The sequence below is a fragment of the Myotis daubentonii genome, chromosome 16 (genome assembly GCF_963259705.1).
Source record: "Myotis daubentonii chromosome 16, mMyoDau2.1, whole genome shotgun sequence".
Lineage (NCBI taxonomy): Eukaryota > Metazoa > Chordata > Mammalia > Chiroptera > Vespertilionidae > Myotis > Myotis daubentonii.
The window spans coordinates 38,321,495-38,342,568 of NC_081855.1; the positions used below are offsets into that span (position 1 = coordinate 38,321,495).

A 21,074-nucleotide genomic window follows, 5' to 3' on the forward strand; every position below is an offset into this window, starting at 1 on the left:
AGTGGAAACGCTGGGGTCACTGCTGACTCTGCACTACTGTCTAATGCAGTGGTTCTCAACCTTGGCTGCACATTAGAATCACCTGGGAATCTTTTTAAAATCCTGATTTCTGGGCCTCATCCTCCGGAAATTCTGTTTCTTTGTTACTAATGTTGTGGCCCCACCCCATAACAAAGAACAGAATTTCCAGAGGATGAGGCCCAAAAATCAGGATTTTAAAAAGATTCCCAGGTGATTCTAATGTGCAGCCAAGGTTGAGAACCACTGGTCTAGTGGAACTTGAGCATTTATTTGCATGAAGCAGGAGGTAGTGTGATTGTGACTTGTCTTAATGATTCCATTCTAGTTAGCTTCTCCTGTTAGTAAACTGGACCAAAAACATTTATCCATAAGCACATACACTTCAAGGAAACCAGCCTCCTGAAGAATCACACCCAGGTTAGAGCAGCTAAGGGTAATTGAGTTAGAACGAAGAGGTTTCTTCTAAGATTTTAAACTACAACTCAGTCAAACACTTACTGGATCTTTAGTTGGATCTTCCAAAGATTTGTATCCACAACCTCGGGCTCTAAAGGTAGGGTTAGAATCAGAGAACGGCTCTGCCCACGTGCAGAGAGGTTCTTGCTTCCTCGGTACAAGCTACCAAACAAGTCTGGTTTCATATCTCTTCTCACTTCTGCTTAGAGGGAGTTGGTTGAGGAAGTGGGATGTGCCTGGATTCCCAGGATAAGATGTGGCAGGAGTAAATGTCTCAGCACAACCCAAGTCTCCTGGAAAGGCAGGAGCTCTTCAGCCACTGATGACCTTGAGGTAACTGCACATTCCAGTAGAAGATCATCAGGCACAGATTCCAGCAAGTTCTTCTCCCTTAACCACTGCAGAGATTCTGATCTTTATACTATTTAATTTTTCACACTTAAATCAGAAACTTTTACTAAATCAACAAATTCTATGGACAGTTATTTATCCCACATTATTTGTAGAACTCTATGCAAGGAACTGTGAGTAATTTTTTAAAATTAATATACTATAATCTGTGCTCCCTCAAAGAGTCCATAATCTGGTTAGAAAGGGATGAAACAAAGATAAATAACTACCTTAAAAAGGAGAGAATCCCGAGTGCTCTGGTAAAGGTGTTTGAGCTCGACTAGGACAGACTTTGAAAGTGAGCAAGAAAAATGTTCTCTGTTTAGGGGCGGGGAGTAATGTAATTGGAAGGTGAAGAAGGAGGAACAGTGACAAGTTTGGGGAAACAGGCAAGTTGTCCAGTGAAGTACGTGAGTGCTGTTGAGAAATAAAATGGGAAGCATATGTGCAAAGAAATGGAAAAGGAACAGATTAAAAGAGTTTGGACTTAATTCTAAAGGCAATGGGGAGCCTTTCAAGATTTTTAAAAAGGGAATTTATGCCAGAGTTGTGCTTTAAAAAAATAAAAAAGTCACTCAGACAATAATGTGAATAGATTTGATGAAGGAATTATAGGGATCCATTAGGAAGCCATTGTAGTAGAATGGATGAGAGGTAATGAGGCCCTAATCCAGGTGCAGTAGCTGTTAGAATAGAACAGAAGGGCCAAATGCAACAGTGATTATGATACAAAGATTGATTGCATTTAGGAAATAAGGAGGAGGGGTAGGAGGGGTTGAAGACAACTCCAAAGTTGGAAGATGGATGTTTGGAAGAACTGTTAGTCTTAACTGCAAGGGGGGGAAAGAAAGAGGAGGAAAATTACAAATTGAATTTTGGGTTTATTTCATATGTATCTCCTTTTAACTTCTTAAATTCTAACTTTTCTTATTTTTTGAAAAATCACTTTATCTATAATATACATCCAGAACCTTCTTATCCTGTTTTTTTCCACCATTGGAGGCTCTGTCCAGAGAATTTGTAGATGTGTCTAAGAAAACTCCTTGGATTCTGTCTCATATTCAAAATCATTCCATGGTAGAGTCAATGTTTTCATTGTTATTTTTTAATCCTCACCCAAGGACATGTTTAGAGGAAGGGAGGGAGAGAAAGAGAAACATCAATATGAGAGATATCGATGTTCATTGATGGGTTGCCTTCCATATGTGCCCCAACAGGGATCGAACCAGCTACCTTTCAGTGCACAGGACGATGCTCAACCAACTGAGCCATTCCAGCTGGGCAGAGTTGATGTTTTAATTGCAGAACGTACCATTGTGAAAAGCTAACCCAGAACATTTATGTGTTAGAGGTGTGGTGCCTTCCAGCCCTTCGTCCTGTTATGGGAAGCCACAAAGTGTGGTTATCTGACCTCTAGAGATACACAGGTGATAGGCCCACTAGCTGCTGAGTAGACCTGAGCTGGCTGTGGCAGGCCCTAAGCTTGGTCTGACATCTGAATCCTATCCTGCTGAGGGGCAGCCTGGAAAGTGTTCCCTGTGCAGTAAGTTGATCTCTTTAATTTAGTGAGTCTGACGTGCCTGCTCTGTGAAAAGAATTATCTTAGGTTCCCTTTGAAACTAGCAAGGAAATAATAGGCTCTTTGCCATCCAAAAGCTTATAATTTAAGCTGAGAACCACGTGTATATTGAATTTTAGGCTAATTACAAAAGGTGTCAATTGAGCTTGATCTTTTTTTTTTTTTTAATATATTTTTATTGATTTTTTACAGAGAGGAAGGGAGAGAGATAGAGAGTTAGAAACATCGATGAGAGAGAACATCGATCAGCTGCCTCCTGCACATCTCCCACTGGGGATGTGCCCGCAACCCAGGTACATGCCCTTGACCGGAATCGAACCTGGGACCTTTCAGTCCGCAGGCCGACGCTCTATCCACTGAGCCAAACCGGTTTCAGCGAGCTTGATCTTTATAGATGAAAATAGACATTTTGAAGGCAGATGCAGAATATAAAAGGGGCTTAGACAGTGGGCATGAAGTTATTGAAGGCTGACTAGTTTAATTAAACTTTGAATTTCCTCTGTGTCCTGGGTCTCTTTCCATGAGTCCATTTCCCTCACATTCTGTCAAGGAGTTTATACTATTATAAATGAAAACTTTCACTGAGTTCAGAAAACATTCATTGAGAATTTAAAAGATTAACTACAGAATAAGGTGACATGTTCAACAGATTCAAGAGGGAGTAACAGTGAGCCACAAGAAGCTTGAAGACGGGGATTGGAGATGGTTCCTAGGAAATGGGCAGAGGTGAGGCGACTTGTGGGTGGGGGGGAGATATTCTGCACATGGAAGCAACATAACCCAGAACATTTATGTGTTAGAGGGTTCAGGAACATTTATGGGAGAGTCTCTAGAGGCAGTGAGTACATCCATTTCGCCGAAGTAGCGGATTCTCACAGGGAAGTGAGGAAACTAAAGGACAGAGGGTATGCTTGGGAGAGATTGTGGAGGACCTGGAATGCCCAGGAAGACAGCTGAACTTTCTTCTCTTCTGACAGCTTGTAGGATCAATTTTTTTAACAGTTTTTTTGAAAGGTAACTCACATACCAGAAACAAAAGCTGTGCTTTGGCAGAATGTACGCCTTAAGTTCCATCTTTCCCTTCGGCTATTAATTTTCATGTTTCCTCAGTCCTGCATTATACTTGCTCTCTTAGGTGCCTCCATTGCTCTGATGGACAAAGAAGGGTTGACAGCCCTCAGCTGGGCTTGTTTGAAGGGTCATCTCTCTGTAGTACGTTCTCTGGTGGATAATGGAGCTGCCACAGACCATGCTGACAAGAATGGCCGCACCCCATTGGATCTGGCAGCTTTCTATGGTGATGCTGAGGTGGTGAGTGTCTTTAAACAAACTTCACAGTGGTAGGGATAGGGGAATGTTCCCTGTAAAGTAAGTTGATCGCTAATGTAGTGAGTATGACATGCCTACTCTGTGAAAAGAATCATCTTAGGTTCCCTTCAAAACTAGCAAGGAAATAATAGGCTCTTTGCCATCCAAAAGCTTATAATTTTAAGCTAGAACCAAGTGTATATTGAATTCTCCCTCCATAATTCTATCTGGGGTTGAGAGTTGCGTGTGGTGATTCCTGATATAAAGTTCTTGGATCTATGCCTTAGAAGACAGAAAAATTCAAAACACCACTAAAGACCAAGAATATAGGTATGGCCTAAAATACCATGGCTACTCAGTCTGGTTCAGACCAGCAGTTGAATAAAGGGCAGGCAGCAGCCACAACCCTTGGTGGAGCTGAACCATTGCACTTGTGTTAACTGCTCTGCTTGATCCATGTGCTAGGTCCAGTTCCTGGTGGATCATGGGGCCATGATTGAGCATGTGGACTACAGCGGAATGCGCCCGTTGGATAGGGCAGTGGGGTGCCGGAACACTTCTGTCGTCGTCACTCTTCTGAAAAAAGGAGCCAAGATAGGTAGGAGAAAGGAAGAAAGTGCTGGCCATCTGTGCCCAGGGGCCAGACTGGTCCAAAGGTCTGGCTGCCTTGGGTGTTTGGTGTGAGTGTATATAGTTTCCCCTCTGCCCTGGCCCAAATATTGTCCAAGTGAACAGGAAGCCTCTTGGCCCAGAGAAAGCCATCTGAGCCATGGTCTACACTACCCTGAGTAAAATCACAGGGTTCTCTGCCATGCCCCTTGTAGCCTTACCCAGGAGGCTGCTCTGAACTTTCAGCACATCTTAGTGCTAGTGCCTCTGTACCAGCCCCACCCTGTGAGCATCCTGGATCCCTGCACGGCCATGAGCCTTTGCTTCCCTTGCTCTGTATGTGCTTCAGACTCTCCAGTCCCTGCTGCTGCTGCCCCATTCGCTCCCCACCCACAGACCTGTAGACAAGGGTTGGCTTAAATGCTGGCTTTTTTGCTGCCTGCCTCTCACTGCTGCTTTTTCCTTCTTTTTTTTTTCACCTTCATTCATTTTTTTTTCCTCTCCTACAACTTTTTGTTTTCTCCTTTCTTTGAAGGTTGTCAGACGTTACCGAGTCGCCCACGAGGTATATTTCACCGCTGTCAGCATCAGGCGTGGTCTGATGGCTTGGTCAGCTTTGCCTTCTCCTCTTTGATTTAGCCTGCATGAGTTCCCCACACCTCTAATCTTTTAATTTACTTCACCTTAAAAGAAGATTTTTTTAAATGACTGTTGTAGAGAATAACTTGAACTTTTCATAACTAACCCTGAAAAGCATATTTGGTAAATAATTCAGGCATCTGTAAACTAATCAGTTGAACCTTTTCTTTCTCTTTGGGGGTAAAATAATCCTCAATAATGTTGGCTTGTCTCGTGTCTGTCTGACATTGGGACTGTGCTCCTGACACACAGTAAATCCCAGGAGTCCTACTCGATACTTAAAAATTAAGGGAGCTTTAGAGTCTTGAATGGTTTCCCTCTGCAAAGTACATATTTAAATATTAATAAACTAAATAGTTGGGGCCTTTGAGTCCCAGATTCTAACATAAATTTCTCTTTTTGGATGTTTAAAATCTTACAGTGACATTTAATATAAACCCTTTCTCCCAATTATTTTTAAAATAACTCCATACTAAGCCATTGCCTGCCCAAATACAGTATGCAGACTTTGCTGCCCTCCTGTGGTGCAAACTGAGTTCAGATATTCTTATTTTAAGGTGAATACAGTCCAGTGCAGCTTCTAGGCAGTGGGAGTCATTAAGATACTCCCAGGTCCAAAAGATGAGGAAATTCTTGTGGAGCAAGTTGTTCTCTCAGCAGAAATTCCCCCAGGATGTTTTTTTCACCTAGCTTCCTACCACCCTTACATTGTATGAGTTTTTTACCCATCATGCATCCTGTACACTGCAGGTCCAGCCACATGGGCGATGGCCACCTCCAAACCGGACATCATGATCATCCTGTTGAGCAAGCTGATGGAGGAGGGGGACATGTTCTATAAGGTGAGGGGAGAAGGGGCAGTTCCCTCAGAACAGCCACTGACTGTTTTCTACACAAGGGACCTCCCAACGTCCTGACAACTCCCGTCTTCGGTCCTAGAGACAAAGGGAGATGTCATCCCTCAGCGCCCGGCTCATACGTGGACAATCCAGCCTTTTCACCTTCTCAACCAGAGAGCAAGAATAGCCTACACATGCCTGTAGCTAACCAACCTGAAGACCTAGTTTAACCACTGTTGGGCAGTTACATAGATTCTACATGAAATCTGCTAAGTGGGACCTGAAAATTCATGGGACGAGTCAACGTAAAATAATGCAGTACAGATATTTTCAGTCCATGGAAAAGAGTACTGATCTTGTCTTTCATAATTAATATATTCATCGATTTAAAAGTCTATAATAATAGTTTATCAGTATCTCGAGTAAGATAAGACAACCAAGACAGAGAGCAGTGAGAAGATTTGCTTGAGGTCACTCATTGAATGACAATAACAATAAAAAGAATGGAGTCTTCTTGTACTCACAACTCAAGCTGAGGGCTCCATGCCCTCCTAACACAAAATCTCATGGCCTATAGGAAGTCCCGTAAGAACATTCCATGTCGGAATTACTGTGTTGTGTTAAGATTAGCTGAATTGTCTTCTCCTGAAGGTAAACAAACACAAATCCAGCCCAGCTTTGGGCATTGGGCCTCACTGAGACGTCTCTAGGCCCTGGAGATGACTGTGAAGCACTTTATTTTCCCCCCACCCCCGGTGTAAGGAGTGCACAGAGTTCCTGGGGACACTTTGAGTGAGACTCATGATAATCTAGGACTCTTAGCCTTCTAGGAAACTTGAGTCCTGACCCAACCGTGATTTCACATAACTTCAAGGAAGGGCCTCTTTTGCTGTCATATTTATGGACCTGAGAATGGCATTGCCCTCAAGAATCTAAGTCCTGATTATAACATAACTTCTAATATTCTAAGACAAGGAGTCCTACCTCCTAATGAGAATGGGCAGAGCTAGTACTGGTCCCACCCAGAATCCTACCGTGGAAGACTCCAAACCTCTCCTTAATGAGAGGTGCTACAGAAAAAATAAGAGATCAGGATCCCTGGTAAAGTTGCAGCTAATCAGAAAGATTAGAGCGGATAAAGATTAGCTAGAGGAAGGGTGGTGCCTCCTACATCATTCTGGGCTCAGCGTGTAGATTTGCAAATACAAATGGTAAGAAAAGTTCAAGCCTCCTGTGACCAGGTCCCTAAGTTGATCATAGATTTGCTTTATCTTGGAAAAATCCCTCCTACATAGTCAGATAGAATCACAAACTCTAAACTTCACTTCTCTACTGTCACCTTACCCATGCCTTTTCCAAAAACGGGGGAAACTGATTGATATTATTTTATGCCATGAGAGTAGGGAACCAGCAACTAGATTGTTTTAGCTCCTGCATCCTTTGTGAGGAAGAGAACTGGCAAGGTGGAACATCAAACAAGGAAAGAGTTTTCCAGATAAGCAAAATTCAGGAAGTAGTCATTTTGGTGTGCTGGAGACTAGGAAATATGTGTTCCCTGAAGATCAGGTCAAGAGAAAGCTCCTTTGAAAGAGAGAGGTCAGTCCCTTAGGAATCCATTTGAGAAGCTGGTCCCAGGCCTTTCATCACATGGCTTTGTTTCTCTGGCTTGTATCTTGAGTAACCCCTTCAACCCTTCAACTGAGCCTTTCTTGCCTAAGGCAAGGCTGGCCCCTTCTGCTCTCATGTTCAGGGCCACACCTACTCTCTTAAGTGGCATTTGGGAGGGCTAACTCTTCATAATAACTGGAGAGAAGAAGGGAGTGGGACCAAACTTAGCTGCTCAGCAGACCAACTTTGTGTTTTGCCATCTTGTCCTCCCATTAGAAAGGTAAAGTAAAGGAGGCTGCCCAGCGCTACCAGTACGCTCTGAAGAAATTCCCTAGAGAAGGGTTTGGTGAGGACTTGAAAACCTTCCGGGAACTGAAGGTGTCTCTTCTCCTCAACCTCTCTCGGTGTCGCAGGAAAATGAACGTAAGTCCTTCTCATCCCAGCTCCTTTCTGCAGTCCTGGAAGTTGACAGTCCAAGTCATTCACTAGCCTTTACCAGGCCCCGGATCCTTCTCTGGCCCATTGGAACTCGGTTGTCCTTCACAGAGCACTGACATTTGCAATTTGAAAGAAATCAACTCTTAAGTACAATCCATATCAAACTGTAAAAAAGTGAATGCTGTGGGCACTTTATAGGTTTCTGAGTTTTCATAATTCCCACTGAAAGTGATGAAAAAACTGTCATCATCCTCCCCACCCCAAAGTCAACTTTCTGGTCGTTGGGAAAATGTGAGAGCAATTGTCACTAAAATTCCAGCTGCAATTAGTTATGAATTTTAATCATTCCCTCCCTTTGTAGAAGGCCCCCGAGTCACGTATGGATGGGCTGGAAAGAGGACTCAGGACCATGAACTTAAAGATTTAATTTCTAAGGCTAATCTTGAACTTTTCACTTCTACTCATCTTTTTATCCTAGCATGCCATGTCCCTTCTTTTTGCAGATAGAATCTTAGAACTCTTCCTGGTCCCTTATTATCTCCCAGATAATCCTTGGTCCTTCTTGCCTGCTTTGCAGATAGTCTCTGATGCCCTCAGCAACCTTGACATGCAGACACTCCAGGGCCAAGAACCCTCTCTCAGATACTGGGAATAGCTAAGATCATGTCAGGAGTCTCTGACATCCACCAGCCTGAGGTTTCATAGTTCATCAAGAGATAGAAATAATCCAAGCCAAACAGGAGTGTTGATCAATAAAGAACTCAGCTCTACAATAGTGAGATTTCAGCTCAGTGGCAATGGTTTTGCTATCAATACCAGAAAGATTATTTGTATATATGATCTTCATATCATCCATCTAAAACTTGACAATGAAAAGAGCCCTGATACAGCTTGGGTGTCTCAGAGGACACAGTTAGGACCCTAAGAGGCAGACCTGCCCCTGGTGCTAAGGAGAGTGAGGCCACTAGAGATTCCCATAGGAGAGGGTGGGTGTCTTAGTGGGAGGCAGTGAGGTTCTTAGATGAAACAGAAGAATTTTCACCAGGGTCTCCTGGGACACCAGCTAGTGAGAGTGAGACAGAGCACAGAAGCTGCTGCCACCCTGCTGGCTTCTCTTTGCCTAACAAATAGTATACTTCAAAAAACAACCTTCCCAGACAGAACAGTCTCAAAAGAAAAAAGTGAAGGGTAAGGTTGGAAACAGGGATAGACGACAACCTTGCTAATACTTGGAATACTTTCTCTCTAGCTCCACATTTGTTCAGAAATGATCACCTCCCATGAGCAGAACTCTGCTTAGCACCTGAAGTCTGTCTTTGGTAGAAAATTGCCCATCATTTTTTTTTTTTTAACCTATGCCCCAGGGCCTTTGTTCTGTCTAAGGCCTTGTTTTCTGTATTAGGAATCCCAAGTGTAACCAGAGGCTACTGTGCTGTGCTTTGACATTAAAAGAGAAAGGAAAAACTTCTCTTTTGTGTAAGGCAGTGGTTCTCAACCTTCCTAATGCTGCGACCCTTTAATACAGTTCCTCATGTTGTGGTGACCCCCAATTTCATTGTTACAAATTGACATAATTAAAGCATAGTGATTAATCACAAAAACAGTATGTAATTATATATGTGTTTTCCAATGGTCTTAGGCGACTCCTGTGAAAGGGTCGTTCGACCCCCAGAGGGGTCGCGACCCACAGGTTGAGAACCTCTGGTGTAAGGGTTAAAAACTACAGCTTTGTGCCTCCAGGGAGCCTCTGTGATAAAGAGATGAAGTGATAGCACAGATAGGGTCCTCTTTTGTTTTTTTCACTTTAAATGTTTCCTAAAGAAGGAACCATTTAAGAGAAGAAACAGACCAGATAAGTCCTCTGAAATAAAAAGGAAACTACCATTTACTGAGCATCTACTTTGTGCCAAGAACTGTTTACGGAGCATTCAAATGCTGTATTGCTCTTATTCTACCTGTGAAGTAGGTATGCATAAGAAAACATACAACACATTCTGAAAGGTCACAATGCAGACCAGATAATTGAACACTGTCCTTACTCCATCTAGCCAGCGCAGACCTCATCCTCTTGGATTTCACTCATCCCTTGGAAAACCAAGGAATAGTGGGTGTGGCAGGGAGGAGGGAGGTAGGGTGAATTTCCATGTGAGGTGTAGGCGTGTGAATCATGGGAGGTGATTATTTCTGTGTGTTGGCCTCATTCATGCATGTGTAATGAGTTCAGGTTTCCAACTTCAGGCACTTCATTGGGTTGACATTTGGCTTCTGGCCTAGAAAGAACTTTGTGAGAAAGGCAGAAAGAAGGCAAATTAAAAGTATTTTTATACTTATGGGAAGATACATACCTATGAGTGGTTGCAGGGCCACACAGGGCAAAGGCAGAAGGAACTTTCAAGCTGTGGGCCACATGGCTAAAGCTATACCAGGCATGTCAGGAATCCCAGGTATTCCATCCATAAGTGTCAAAGAAATGTACATATGATCTGTGTTATTCCCAAGTTGTCTATTTTTCATAACTCTTCAATGACTCATTTGCACACCTATTGTAATGACAGGATTTTGGAATGGCGGAGGAATTTGCTACTAAGGCCCTGGAGCTGAAACCGAAATCTTATGAAGCTTACTATGCAAGAGCAAGGGCAAAACGCAGCAGCAGGTGAGGAGAGAGAGAGAGAGGGTAAAAAGCAAGAGGTCTCTTTTCTGAAAATCTGGCCAAGGCAATGTAGGCCATCCTGGGGCATATGTACCCATGTGTGTCTATCCCTGAGGACTCGTAGGGCCACGCTTTGGGGATGGCTCCCATAGCAATACTCAGTTTAAGGTTGGCAAGTCTTCCGGGCTGTGGAAATCTAGCGCATTTTGCTTTGGGTGAAAAACGTCTTTTTCATGTTGGAGAGTGGGACCTTCTTTCCAGAACCCTCTGCCATCTCTCAATCGTGTTAACCCCCAAGCAGGTAGCATAAGGAGACACTGGTGACAGGAAGAGGTCACTTGGCGACATCCCCTCGACCCTTTCAGAGGGAAAAGTAGGATGGGTCACGTACATCACAGGCTCCTCTTTCTTTTCCTGTAGGCGTTTGGGGAATCCCTGGATTGTTTAGTCTTCCTTAGGGGGCTCTCCTCAAGTCTGGTGGCATCAAACCTCTTTCTTACCTAAAGCCCTACCACCCACACCACAAACTCATGGAGACAGGAGGCCCTTGCTGCCAGGATTGAGGGACCCACAATGGACTCCATCCCTCATGCCCATCTGCTGTGGTTTGGCCAGTGGGCAGGAAGGGTCCCAGAAAGACCTAGAACCTGCCATCAGTGATCTTCGGATAACTTGTCCCTGTCCTTGATGCCTCCTGCCAGCATCCCACCCTTTTCCCAAACTGCGTGGGAAAGAACTGCTTCAGGCTCACTGATATAACCAGGGCGGGGATGTGGTCCTGGAAATCAAACCCAGGGTAAGCCCAGTGACGACAATGGCAGTAATACTGATCGTAACTAGCTGGGGTAGTGAAGCTCTTCAGAAGCTTACTGTCAAGTTCTCTTTCCCACCGATAATTCCTTCCCCACAAATCAAATGGCTCCTTTTCTGGGCAATATTAATAGAGAGAATGGGAAATCTTTGATAGTTCACGTCCTAATTTGTAAATTAGAATCTGAGCTGCCTAGTCAGCAAGCCCACTATCTTCCCAGCTTTGATGTAGCAGAATGGAGGAGCAATAGTGCTGTGGGATGAGGGGTAGGAAGGGCAGAAGACAGAGTTCTTGCCTAGGATGAAACAGGCCTGAAACTTGGAGCCAAAATATTAAGAATATAACAAAAAAATTCTGCTGGATCAGCAAGATTTTTAAATATTGTAGTTATTATTTTATTCCTAAGCTAATTGACAGTGACCCTGTAAATGACAACCCCACCCAACCCTCATACTGCCTGGTGTGCATTTGGGCACCAAGAGAATCTTCCTGAAGGGCCTGGCTGAACTGACAAAATGAGGACATTTCTTCACTAATCCCAGAGAGGCCAGAAGGAAGATGGAGGCAGAACGGGTTAGAGAATCGTTCTGGACTTCTCTAGAATGACAGCCTACCTGTTTCCTTCCTTACAAATTAAATAAAACCAAAAACCCCCGACTCTGACAGATGCTCCCACAGTTCTCTGAAATAGTGACCATGTTCTCAGCTCTGGGTGATTCCTGTTGATTCAGAATAACTCCAGTTCCTGTGTTTACATTTTGTTAAGCAGACAGTTTGCAGCAGCCTTAGAGGACCTGAACGAGGCCATCAAGCTGTGTCCAAACAACCGTGAGATCCAGAGACTTCTGATGAGAGTGGAGGAGGAGTGTAGGCAGATGCAGCAGCAGCAGCAGCCGCCGCCACAGCCGCCTCAGCAGCAGCTGCCAGAAGAAGCAGAGCCTGAACCACAGCATGAAGACATATACTCTGTGCAAGACATTTTCGAGGAAGAGTATTTGGAGCAGGATGTTGAAAATGTTTCCATTGGCCTCCAGACAGAGGCACGGCCCAGTCAGGGGCTCCCGATCATCCAGAGCCCACCCTCCTCTCCAGCCCACAGGGACTCCGCCTACATCTCCAGCTCACCGCTTGGCTCTCATCAGGTTTTTGACTTCCGGTCCAGTAGTTCTGTAGGTTCTCCCACTAGACAGAGCTATCAGTCCACCTCACCTGCTCTTTCTCCAACTCACCAGAACTCTCATTACAGGCCTAGTCCACCACATACTTCCCCGGCTCATCAGGGTGGATCTTACCGCTTTAGCCCCCCTCCTGTGGGAGGGCAGGGCAAAGAATACCCAAGCCCTCCCCCCTCCCCTCTCCGAAGAGGCCCTCAGTATCGGGCCAGCCCTCCAGCTGAAAGCATGAGTGTCTATAGAGCCCAGTCCGGATCGCCTGTGCGCTATCAGCAAGAAACAAATGTTAGTCAGCTTCCTGGCAGGCCAAAATCTCCATTATCCAAAATGGCCCAGAGGCCCTACCAGATGCCTCAGCTTCCTGTGGCGGTTCCCCAGCAAGGGCTCAGGCTACAGCCTGCTAAGGCCCAGATTGTGAGAAGCAACCAGCCCAGCTCTGCTGTTCATTCCAGCACTGTCATCTCCACAGGGGCCTATGGTCAGGTAGCCCACTCAATGGCTAGTAAGTACCAGTCTTCACAAGGGGACCTAGGAGTCAGCCAGAGCCGGTTGGTTTATCAAGGGTCAATTGGGGGGATCGTTGGGGATGGGAGACCTGTGCAGCATGTCCAGGCCAGTCTGAGTGCAGGCGCCATCTGTCAGCATGGAGGGTTGACCAAAGAAGACCTTCCACAGCGACCTTCCTCGGCATATCGAGGTGGCATGAGATACAGCCAGACACCACAGATTGGACGTAGTCAGTCCGCATCCTATTACCCAGTCTGTCACTCAAAACTAGATCTGGAGCGTTCCTCTAGCCAACTAGGTTCCCCTGATGTGTCGCATCTAATCAGAAGACCTATTGGTGTCAACCCCAATGAAATCAAACCCCACCCACCAACTCCTAGGCCATTGCTGCACTCCCAAAGCGTAGGCCTTCGCTTCTCTCCATCTAGCAATAGTATCTCATCTGCCTCCAACCTAACACCTACCTTCCGGCCATCCTCCTCGATTCAACAGATGGAGATCCCACTAAAACCCGCATATGATAGGTCATGTGACGAGCTGTCGCCAGTGTCTCCCACTCAGGGAGGTTACCCCAGTGAGCCCACCCGATCCAGGACCACACCATTCATGGGGATCATAGATAAAACAGCCCGGACTCAACAGTACCCCCATCTTCACCAGCAGAATCGGACCTGGGCAGTGTCATCAGTGGATACCGTTCTCAGCCCCACGTCTCCAGGCAACTTGCCTCAGCCTGAGTCCTTCAGCCCACCATCATCCATCAGCAACATTGCCTTTTATAACAAAACCAACAATGCACAGAATGGCCATTTGCTGGAGGACGATTATTACAGCCCCCACGGGATGCTGGCGAACGGGTCCCGTGGAGACCTCTTAGAGAGAGTCAGCCAGGCCTCCTCCTACCCCGATGTGAAGGTGGCTCGGACCCTCCCGGTGGCTCAGGCATACCAGGACAACCTGTACAGGCAGTTGTCCCGGGACTCTCGACAAGGGCAGACATCCCCTATCAAACCAAAGAGACCATTTGTGGAGTCTAATGTTTAAAGACATTTGTTGGAGTGAGACCCATATGTTTTCACTGCACATTTTTAGGCTTGGTTTCCACATTTGAGGTAGTTCTCTAGCTTAATTTCTCATGTAGTTTCTGTGTGGTGTTCAGAGGTGGCAGCCCACATGCTGAAATCCTTTGCATGCAGCCGACTGGGAAGCTGGCCTCCAGTGAGCCAGGACTTCAGTTTCTCTTGCTGTGCCCAGCCACATGCTCTCTCCCTCTCTTCAGATGCCAACGAGGAGATTGTTGTGCCGTGTGCTTTAACCCAGGGAGATCAGACACACTGGTCAGCTTTTTCCAGGAGACAATCGCTTTCACTGATGTTCTTGTTGGTTGTGTAAATGTCTTTCTCTCTTTTTTTTTTTTTTTTTAACAAAAATAAGATGTTCTTGTTCGTTTTCTTCCAGGAACTTTAGAAAGAGTGTGATGCTGCCTTTGTCTTTGCACTCTAACCCCGTGTTTCCCAGATAGCCAGCCCCAGTGCATTCCGGTGCCCTGGTCTCCCCTACTGCCAGCTCCCTGCAGTCTTCAGGTCTTGTGTGTTCCTTCAGGTTGTTGCAGGTCTTCCTGTGTGGGTGAAAGGATCAAAGACAAAGAGAAGAAATGTCTGTTAAATTAGAAGAAAAAACACACCAATGTAATTATTTGAAATAACCACTACATTTATTTTCCAAGAAGTATTTTAACAACATTTTAAAAACCAGCTTTTTAAATATTTTGGTCAGCCAAGAAAATTGGATAAGAATCATGGATAATTTTTAATAATTCACTGAAAATTATTCTTTAGATGTTTAGCCAACAATTACCATTAAAAACTACTGATTTTCCATGGGTGAGGGAAGAAATAAATATGTAGGAAGAGAGAGAGAGAAGGAAAGACTGTTCTGGATTCTCATCGAAAGGCTGTAGGAAATCTTTGGAGAAATCCCCCTTTAGGTCCTGAGCATCAGATTCCACAAAAAGTAAACTGAAGGTTGGCTGGTGCAGTAATCCTGTCAGGTGGATCGTCGCCTGGAGCTAGACTGTTTTACTGGCCCTCTTTTTGTAAAACCAGATGGTATTTAGTGAAGAAATTGGTTCTTTGAGAAACAAATTGAATTCTCATGGGACTAAAAGACTTGTTCCCAGAATTTGCACCCAGGGCCATTGCAGTTTGTGCCAGATGTTGTCTCATTCCATTTTGAGATCTATAGTTTCATTATCTATTGTTTCTTTTTTTAGGTAGGAGTGTTTGGGGAGTGATATTTTGAAAACCAGGCACCACAAAGTGTCTCCTTTCAGGGTGAAGAAGGCCCCCTTTCAGCCTGGGTGGGGGTACATGGGATACCTGGTCTTCTGATCCAGGCTCCCTCCACCCATCTGTGTCTCTTGCTAAGCTGTCCCCTGAGGGGCTGAGGCCAGCATGGGATGAGCGGCAAGAACACTGAAAGCCAAAGCCTTAGCATAGGCCCGGCCCTGAGTGCTTATCAGTTCTTAGAGTTTAACCTTCTAAACAAGTCAAACTCAACAAAAGAGAATTCGTTCTCTGTTATGAGGAATCACTGCTCTTGTTTGTAAAGGGCTACAGGTAGGGCAACTTCCTGAATAAAAATTCACATGGGCTCAGACCAGTTTGTAATAGTAAGTGTCCTCTGAAAGCATCGCTCCAACATGCTTGAAGCATGAAATTGAGACCAGAAACACTTCTTTACTAATTTAGATTCTGCCAAATAGATGGACCCCCCTCCGCCTGCAAGCCTGAAATAGGCCGGGACTTGACCCTATGCTAGAGGCAACAGCTGGGCTAACTCAAGACCCAGACTCTTTCTCTGATGCCAAAGGACTATCTGCTCAATGACAGCAGAGTGGCATCAGCCTCTCTCTCTCTCTCTCTCTCTCTCTCTCTCTCTCTCTCTCTCTCTCTCATATCAAGAAGATGAAAATGTACAGCATTAGTACAGCCTACAGCTGGGAGCCCAGCAGCCTCTCACTCCCTCATTGTCCAGGTCTTAACCCTGTTGGGCTTTTTGCATCTTATCCTTTTTAACCACCTCTCACTGAGGAGCCGCTGCTACATTTTGAAAAATTTCTCAGTGTCTTAGAAAAGTGCCCCTGCTTATTTGGAACAAGACACATACATCTGTACTCCCCTGTCTAGGTGGGTGAACAGGTTCTGTGATTTTATAAATATGCTACTTCTCCCCACAGTCTCTCTTTCGGTTTTCCAGGAAAAACAGGAAATTTTAGGGTCTGTGTCTCATTGGGCAGAACACCTAGAATGTCGACAAAGTACAATTTGTTTTTAGCCATTGGAAGAGGGAGTGAATATCACTACTGGGCGCCAGTTGTTTTTGCCTACAAAGTGCCCACTGGACCTTAGAGGGGAGGAGACGGAGTTCTTCCTTGTGAGCAGACTGCCTGTGCCCTGTTTTGCTACTTCACTGCCATGGGATGATCTTCGTACTGCACCTGAGAGTTGCCCCTCTCCCAACAGCATTTGCTGAGTCGATGTCTGGCTTCAGGTGGGGCAGGGGGAGGGGGATTTTTCATATGAAACCAGTAAGTTCCTCTCATCCTGTTCACATCGCCCTGAAATGGGGACGGTGGTGACCAACTTCAGCTTATAGGTTGTACGTTCCGTTTGCCCAGAATTCTTGCACTAATGGGTTTCCATCACGTCATGTCTATAAATGGGTGCACTTTACTGTTTGAATTTGTGACTCTAATACTGGATATTTAAGTGTGAGTACTGTCTTCATTAGAAAATAGCAAAAACGCTCGTCTTTTAGTGTGTTTTTCAAGGAAAAAAAGGAAAGAAATCAAGCAGTGGATCACAACATTTATAGCACAAGAAATAACTTGTATATAAGCATCAAAAAGAGTAAGAATTTTTAAATACAAAAAAATATTTGCAGTGATTTTAAAGTGCTTTTCCAGCAATGTTCTTAGGGACTCCTGAGACATGGTTACTTTATTTACTGGATCAGTAAGGCACACAATTAACAATTAAAAATTAATGTTTATTTACAAAGTAAAGGGAAAACCTGTGTAACATGAGAATTTGGCATGGACAAAATGGAGACCATTTTGTATTTGCTGCTGTAGCTTGCCCAGGTCGCAGGCGTGCACTATTAAAGTCCCAAGTTAATAGAGCACAAGCCCTTCTTGTTCTCCCATGTGCCCTCTTTTTAGATGTGTTTAACTTAAACTCGAAGGCTCAGGAAAATTCCACTTATTAGAATCATGTACAGTACCCCAGGTCGTTGTCCAGAGATACAAGTTGGCTGATTTAGTTAAGCCTGGATTACTAAACACTCTTCCTAAGTTATTGTAAACAGAACAGCTTAGAGAAAGGTATTCTTAGTCCTTATATTGTATAGTAGTTTATGAAACCCTCTCTAAATGTTGGTATTTTTGTATTCCAGAGATGTACCCAATAGAAAAATTAATCAGTATCTAATTTCATATCCTTAAGTATTTTCCTTAGATTTTAGTCCTAGACATTGGGTTCTGTGGATGTCACCTTGCTTCACCATACGTTACCACTAGGTGTCACTGTGGCTCCGCACCAGGCTTGTCCAGTAGCAAAGAAAGGCAGCGTCTCCTCCAGGGGCTGCCTCTAGGGCAGCAGGCTGGCCCATCGCTCCGAGGGTTCAGGAAGGCGAGCAAAGGTCTGGAAAGGGGTCTTCACACATCTGCGCCGGTTGTGAAGATGAGCTCTTTGGACCTTCAGCCAGGCAGAGGCTGGGAGAAGGTTGGCCAGAACTCCCTTGCTCTGGTGGATGGATGGGTGTGTAGAAGACCCCTTCTTCCCCATGAGCGCCCATCTCAGTCCCTCTTGGCCTCCAACTTTTTATTAACTCCAGAAGTGTCACAGTTGGATGGTTTGATTCAAAGATAGTTATTTTTCTACTGCAGAAATGCCTTGGACAAAACCAGTTGGTCTCTGAATCTTTGCCACTGAATGGAACAGTCTCTCCTGGGGGGTCAGGATGGGCCTATCCCTGTCCCAGCCTCACCCACCCTGCCTCTCTGTCCCTGGGCTGCCCACTTCCCAGGCTAACCTGCAAGGCAGCCTGCTGCTGCTCCCGCACGGAGGCCGGAACTGCCCTGCTGCATGTGCATTGGGAGGTGTGGCTTTTTCTCCTCCTTTAGGAATTCCAGACTGACCATCTACCATGACTAACAACAATGAACAAAGGGCTTAGGGGTAAGAGCTACCTACAAAGACGTGTCATGGAAACCTTCACCATGCAATGCCTTGAACTCAGCTCTGGCTGCTCCCGGGAACAGGTGGCTGGCTGGGGGCCTGGACACAAGCACAAGGGGGCTGGTGGAGCCATGTGCAGCGCTACTTGAATCACCACCGGGTCTTCATCAACTCCTTTTATAACAGACCACTCAAGGGCTGAAGTGTCGGTAACCTGCATTTCGGTGTCCAATGCCTCACAGCAGCTGAGCCACCCTGAGATGATGTGGCCACATGATGGCCACAGTCAGAGCTTTGAAAGTCAGTACCAAATGAACGCATAATTGGACACCAAAAATCAAGTGTTACTTTCATGTTTCCTCACCCGCCTCATCTCATTTCTTCCTGCTGACTCTGATCGCTCCGCTAAGCTGACCCGTCAGGTTCTAGCTGGATGCATGTCCTAGTAAGTGCAGGCCAGCATCGCTTGTGTTTTTTCAGACAGACCTACTCTGGAAAGGAAGGAGTCTAGCTGCTTTGTTTTCCTAGCACTTGCTGGCTGGACTTTTCTTTTGCCTAATCACTAACCAAAACACTTGGTTAGGGGGACGCAATCAATCCCTTCTGTCCCTGGGACCAGACAGAGTTAATTCTGGAAATTTCAGTACTTGAATGTACCTGCCTTATTGTGTACCAACTTAACTGGAAGAAAGTTAGAAATGCTGGCTCTAGATCTCTACTTCATTCACAGGTTACTTTGGGAGTCTGTAAGTTACACTTCCTATTCTGGCTTCGTTCCTCTGTTTCCTCTTGTTTTCCTTTGGCTGATTCCTGCCGAGTGGGGCCGCCCGTCAGGCTCAGGACGGGTGCCGTTCTCAGGCGTGGCCTCCCTTCCGTACAGCACAGCATCTCTGTCTCTGCTCTGTCTCCTCCAAATCCAAGATGGTTTCAATGAGTACAGACATGTACCGTCTACAATTAAAGAGGGATTTGTACTAATCTGATTTTGATTCTTCCTCCTTTTGCTGTCCTTTCAAGACACTTGCTGGAAAAAGCTTTAATGCACTTAGTTTCCTTTAGGTTTTCTATAACTCGGATGTAAAGGACTTTCTCTGTACAGTATATATTATCCAATGCATGTTTGTTCTCTATCCTGATATATTGAACACCACACAGTTGTGAACTCGTGCCGTGGGGAGTCCCACACCCACCAGAGGCGTCTAGCCCCCCGTGTATAAGGAAGGCATTTCCTTTGCTGTACTTGCTTGAGCAGTTTTATTGTCTGTACATGTGAGCTGTGTGAGATAGATGTGAAAAGTTAAGTGAATGCATTTTCCTGCCCATGTATACAGATCGCCATCTGTACAATGAACTGTATGTATGAAAGCAAATGTACTTATTTATAAATGGGTAACACTTGGAAAAACATGGCGTTGTGGTGCTTTCTCCTTCCGTGACCTCTCCAGGCAGCTGGCTCAGGCTCACCCTCACTGAGGCCTGCGGTGCCGAGGAAGCTCCTGAGGACGACTCCACAGGTTGAGGCGAAGGCCAAGGGCGAGATGATTTGGTTGGTCTCCTGCGAGACCCTCCGGATCACCCCTCAGGCTGTGCCACTGGTGGAAGTGCTTGAGCACCTCCTTGGAGTTGGACACTGATGGGCCCTGGAGAACCGTGGACAAGAAAAGGCCGTCAGAGGCCTGTCCGCCGAGGCTCACCGCGTGATGAGAAAGGGAGGCTTTTTCTTCAGTGGAAGAGGTTTTCTCCAGCCACACCACGCGAGCACTGACCTCGGCTCATTCGAATAGCTGAGGTGAGGCTGCACCCAATCCAGCTACCGTCCCAAAACGGCAGGCTGAAGCGACCGCCAGTTAGAGCTGCTAGGTTAGAAGCTGTGCCCGAGGGTGGGGGGCAGCCTAGCTGTCCCAGGACTGGCTCGGTAAGCGCTGGGAACCCACTGCTTCCAGTGGCTTTATATTTTTTTTCAGAAATCTGGCTGGAAATTCCAGTCCTCACCATGCAGACAGCTAGGCAGATGCACTGTGAATGGAGAGGCTGCAGATTTCCTGAAATTGGCTGTGGAGACTCATTATCTTGCTTACAAAGTGGCCAGCACTGAGTCCGGCCACCTTTCCTGCCTAGCTCCTACCTCTTTACTTCAGGGACAAGCAAGGAAGGAGACCACTTCCTCTAGACGCCGGATCGTGCTGAACAAACATGCCTGCTGGGTAGCAACTTCCATCTCCCCCACACAACCTACGCTGGGGAGCAGGAGACCAGGGGTGCCCCGCCACCCCGGCCTGGACGCCAGGACTGTCGGGAGAGGAGAGGACCCGAAGGACCCACCTGCTCGGTCTGAAAGCCATTCCTGGGCGGCCAGTTAGCTCATTAAAAATAAAAAATGAGTAAGTGGTTGGCAAGAGGGGGAAAAAAGCCTTTTAAGGATGCCTGGGACATTGGAAGAAAGCTGAAGGTAGTGATTCCTAAAAAGCTAATTCTTAAAAAGGAACTTACCCTGAACCTGACTAAAGAAACAGCAGCAGCAAACAACAAGGTCTTTGTCGAATCCCAGAAGTCCCGAATCAGACCGTCTCCCCGTATTCTCATTCCCCACAGGCGCCCTTTAGCAGCTCCTGTAGCGCAGTGCCCCGCTGCCCACGGGCGCACGAGGTAGCCAGATGCCCTTCCACAGGCAGAGATGGGGGGCGGCACGCAGCGTCATCCCCTCAGCTTTAAAAATGGGAGCTGGAGGAGTCTCGAGAAATTTGGGAACTGAGTCTGTCTGTTCCCAGGAACAAGGATGGGCGTTCATAACAAGTGTATTGTGT

General features: G+C 45.8%; 1 protein-coding gene across 8 annotated transcripts in view; it reads left to right on the forward strand.

The window, feature by feature from the left end:
* The window catches only part of TANC2 (tetratricopeptide repeat, ankyrin repeat and coiled-coil containing 2), a 281,996-nt gene extending 262,321 nt beyond the window's left edge, over nucleotides 1–19,675 (forward strand). For 3 of the 8 annotated variants that reach the window (XM_059669888.1, XM_059669893.1, XM_059669892.1), the window contains 7 exons: nucleotides 3,582–3,757; nucleotides 4,220–4,352; nucleotides 4,899–4,928; nucleotides 5,753–5,844; nucleotides 7,726–7,872; nucleotides 10,443–10,543; nucleotides 12,118–19,675. In XM_059669888.1, coding sequence (XP_059525871.1) covers nucleotides 3,582–3,757; nucleotides 4,220–4,352; nucleotides 4,899–4,928; nucleotides 5,753–5,844; nucleotides 7,726–7,872; nucleotides 10,443–10,543; nucleotides 12,118–14,074 — 2,636 coding nt within the window. In that variant the 3' untranslated portion in view covers nucleotides 14,075–19,675. The remainder of the gene's footprint in view (nucleotides 1–3,581; nucleotides 3,758–4,219; nucleotides 4,353–4,898; nucleotides 4,929–5,752; nucleotides 5,845–7,725; nucleotides 7,873–10,442; nucleotides 10,544–12,117) is intronic. The other 5 variants (XM_059669889.1, XM_059669894.1, XM_059669891.1 and 2 more) reach the window with 3 other exon arrangements.
* The last annotated feature ends 1,399 nt before the right edge of the window (nucleotides 19,676–21,074 follow it).